Source organism: Otolemur garnettii, unplaced genomic scaffold (genome assembly GCF_000181295.1).
Source record: "Otolemur garnettii isolate 467f Iridium unplaced genomic scaffold, OtoGar3 scaffold00147, whole genome shotgun sequence".
Lineage (NCBI taxonomy): Eukaryota > Metazoa > Chordata > Mammalia > Primates > Galagidae > Otolemur > Otolemur garnettii.
The window spans coordinates 3,085,762-3,089,083 of NW_003852542.1; the positions used below are offsets into that span (position 1 = coordinate 3,085,762).

The 3,322-nt window shown below is 55.4% G+C and overlaps 1 protein-coding gene across 1 annotated transcript in view; it reads right to left on the minus strand.

Annotated features, from left to right (window-relative positions):
* The window catches only part of TCF7L1 (transcription factor 7 like 1), a 173,009-nt gene extending 169,693 nt beyond the window's left edge, over window positions 1-3,316 (minus strand). Inside the window, exons 1-3 of the mRNA XM_012810999.2 lie at window positions 3,148-3,316; window positions 3,003-3,066; window positions 2,649-2,776 (exon numbers count right to left, since the gene is read on the minus strand). Coding sequence (XP_012666453.2) covers window positions 2,649-2,714 — 66 coding nt within the window. The 5' untranslated portion in view covers window positions 2,715-2,776; window positions 3,003-3,066; window positions 3,148-3,316. The remainder of the gene's footprint in view (window positions 1-2,648; window positions 2,777-3,002; window positions 3,067-3,147) is intronic.
* Between the last annotated feature and the right edge of the window lie 6 nt (window positions 3,317-3,322).

Consider the following 3,322-nt stretch of genomic DNA (forward strand, 5'->3'; position numbering starts at 1 on the left):
CCCAGCTACTTGGGAGGCTGAGGCAGGAGACTCACTTGAGCCCAGGAGTTAGAGGTTGCTGTGAGCTGTGATGCCACAGCACTCTACCCAGGGTGACAGCCTGAGGCTTTGTCTCAAAAAAAAAGAAAGAAAGAAAAGAAAAACTAAGACAGCACTGTGGTGGGCACCTGTAGTCCCAGCTACTTGGGAGGTTGAGGCAAAAGGATTGCTTCAGCCCAAGAGTTTGAGTTGCTGTGAGCCATGACACCATGGCACGCTACCCACGGAGACAAGGTGAGACTCTTGTCTCAAAAAAGAAAAAACCTTATATATATACATACATGTATATATGTATGTATTACCATTCAGAAGAAAATCATCTCAGCCCTATAGTTCAGACAATTAAGTGCTTAAGTGTTTCCTCATTTGCTTTCCCTTAGTGGCCCCATGCCTAAGGACAGAGTCAAATTAGCTTTTACTGTGCTGACCTAACTACAAGAAACTTCCCCAGAACTTGGGAACCAACAAGGCAGGGCTAACACCTGAGAGACAGAAACCCTGGGGGAAATGAACTAACTTTTGAGGGCAATTCACTCAGGAGACAAGATGTAAGTATGGGAGTCAGATGGGATATACTATGTCCCCAAGAGAACAAGTGTTCTCCTGGAGGCTCAAAAGGAGGATGGTGACCTGGGCCAGGGCCAGCAACAGCTGCAGGAATGAATGGAGACAGTCAGAGGCCTGCAGAGGGGAAAGGTTGGCTTCCTCAAGGAAGGCTCCAAAATCCCACCCAGGCCTGAATTCATTAATCAGAAATCCCCCAGATCAGGAAGAATCAGCCTTTGGAGTTCTTAGGCCATAGAACATGTAAGATAGTAGAAGGAAGGAGGAAACACAAAATTCATCTTTCTTGGGTTTCTAAGGGGAGGGGACAGCGTAGCCTGGAAGAGTCAAAATGCCCTGTCGACGAATAGCCTGCCCCATAGAGAACAGTCATATGTGGGACATTTCTAGTAACTTTAACTGCACCCGGACTTGGCTCAGGGTTGACACACAGATATTAGTACCTTCCAGACCACTGTCTCCAGACATCCTAATGGTACATGAAAAAATGGGAATGCAGTGGCATAACTGCCCCACACAGTTACAGGAAGGACGCCAAAACTTTCAGAACTAAGCTACATCATCCAGCATGGAAAGGAGTCAGTGAAAACCTAAACAAAATTTCTGCAGCTTGTTTTACCCAACTTTGACTTGCACTCTTTTTTCTTTTTGTATAGTGTATTAATTGATGAGAAAAACAACAGCCACAGACCCCAATCTAGCTTTCATGGCAAAAGTGACACCTACACTCAGGACTTCCCCGGTGCCCCAATGCAGCAGGGACCAAAGCTGCCGAGCCTCTCTCCTTCACAGGACCAAGCTGTGAAGTCTGTGTGGACCCACTCCCGTCTCCCACGGTCAAACCCTCCCCCTCACCAACCCCCCACACCCCACCTAGTGAAGGCAGCACCCCCACTGAACCAGCCTCTGTACAATGACAGGAGGGACAGGGACAGCCTATTCAGCTCTTTGGTTATCATTATTTGGGGGCAGCTTTAGCATAAATGGATTTGCTCATCCCACTCCTATGGAGCCAACATTTCTTGCTCTCCCCCCAACCCCTCTTCTAAAGGGAACTGGCTGGCACTGGAAAGCTGGGCGGGAAGCAAAGATCAACTACGGTAGGTGCCCGAGCAACTGCACGCAAGAGCCTGACACACAGTAGGTAGGAGCTCCCCCAAGATTTGCCATTCGGCCCAGCACTAGGCGAAGAGTCTGGGAGTTGGGTGGTGGCTTAGGGGACACAAAGGCCTCGCCAGTCCTGGGCTGCGCCCCTCGCGACGCGGGGGGCGGGAGTTTAGAGCTGGAGTGGGGGCGAAGGAATCCGCCCTCATTTGCACGTCGTCTGGGGCCCGGTCAATTTGCTTAATCACCGCTCTAAATGCCAGCGCGCAGCACACAATGCGCGCCCATTAACAGGTTTAAAGTGTCGCAGCGCTTGCTTTAAATGAGAAAAGCAGGCGACAAAAGGGGGGAAAAAGCCAAGTTCCTCAACTTGAAGAATGCCTGCGTCGTCCTCGAAAGCGAGTTTAAAATCTCGAGCTAGCTCCGCAGAAGAGTTGAGGCCCCTTGCGAGGACTGGGGGTGGGGAGGCGGGTTGTGAATAACCCGCCACGAATACTGGGTTTCTTAGGAACCAGCATGCAGCCAACCGGTGAACCCAGAGTCGAAGGGCAACGTCGCCAACCCAGCTCCCCTGCCCCTTGCCAATTACTAAGGAAAGCTGACCGATTTCCAGGAAGGAAAGCAAGACGCCCCCCACCCAAAGCCGACACAAATCCAAGTTCTCCTTTGGTACAGGCAATGAATTTGAAGCCAAGAACCATCACAGAGGTGGACCCCAAAACCTCAACCCGCGAAAGTGAAGTTAAAGAAACTTTACTTTGACCCAGGCACTGGCCAGTAAAGCCTCACACTCGGTGGCCAGAGAGTAGTTGAACTCCGCAAACAAGTTCTGCCCAGGACCGTCGCAGGCGGCCCCATCCCCCACTCCTTAGTCGAGCCCGGGGGCGCATCCCGCGGGCCGCGGCCTCCCACCCGCCCCGGCGCGCCCGACGGACACTTACGGTGCGCGCTCCTCCAGGAGACAGGGGTCCGTTGGAGAGGTACGGGCTGCTCAGGTCCGGGATCATCAAGAAGGGGTACCCAGGGTAGGGGGGGCCCTTAAAGAACGCGCCGTCCTGGGGCCTTCTCACTGGGAACAAGACCAAGGCGGGGTGAGGCCCGGACCCCGGGCCAGCGCCGCGGCAGGGGACTTAAGGCAGGGCCGAGGAAGCAAGCGCACCCCAAGGCAGCTGCCGCCAATAGGGGCGGAGGACAGGGGCTCGGCCATAGGGGCGAGGGGAAACCGAGGGCTGCCCGGGCGGAGGCGCGGAGCGCAGCGGGGCTCGGGAGTGAGGACTGTCCTGGCGGGCACGTACCTTCGGCGAAGTAGTCCCGCGGCTTCTGGAAGGCGTCCCGGGAGGGCTGTGGGCGCCTCTCTGCCTGCAAAGGAGACACAAAGGCGAGAGCCGTGAGCGGGCGCGGGCCGGGATCCCACGGGGCTGGCCGCGGGAGCCTCCTCACCTCCGAGTCCGAGCTGCTGCTCTGGTTCTCCGACTCGTTGACCAGGGACGACTTGACCTCGTCCAGGTCCCGCTGCGCCGAAGCGCTGTCGCTGCTGGGCTCTTGCTCTTCGCCTCCCTCGTCCTGGAAGGGGATCAGCTCGTCGTTCGCCCCGAGGTCGTCCCCTCCGCCCGCC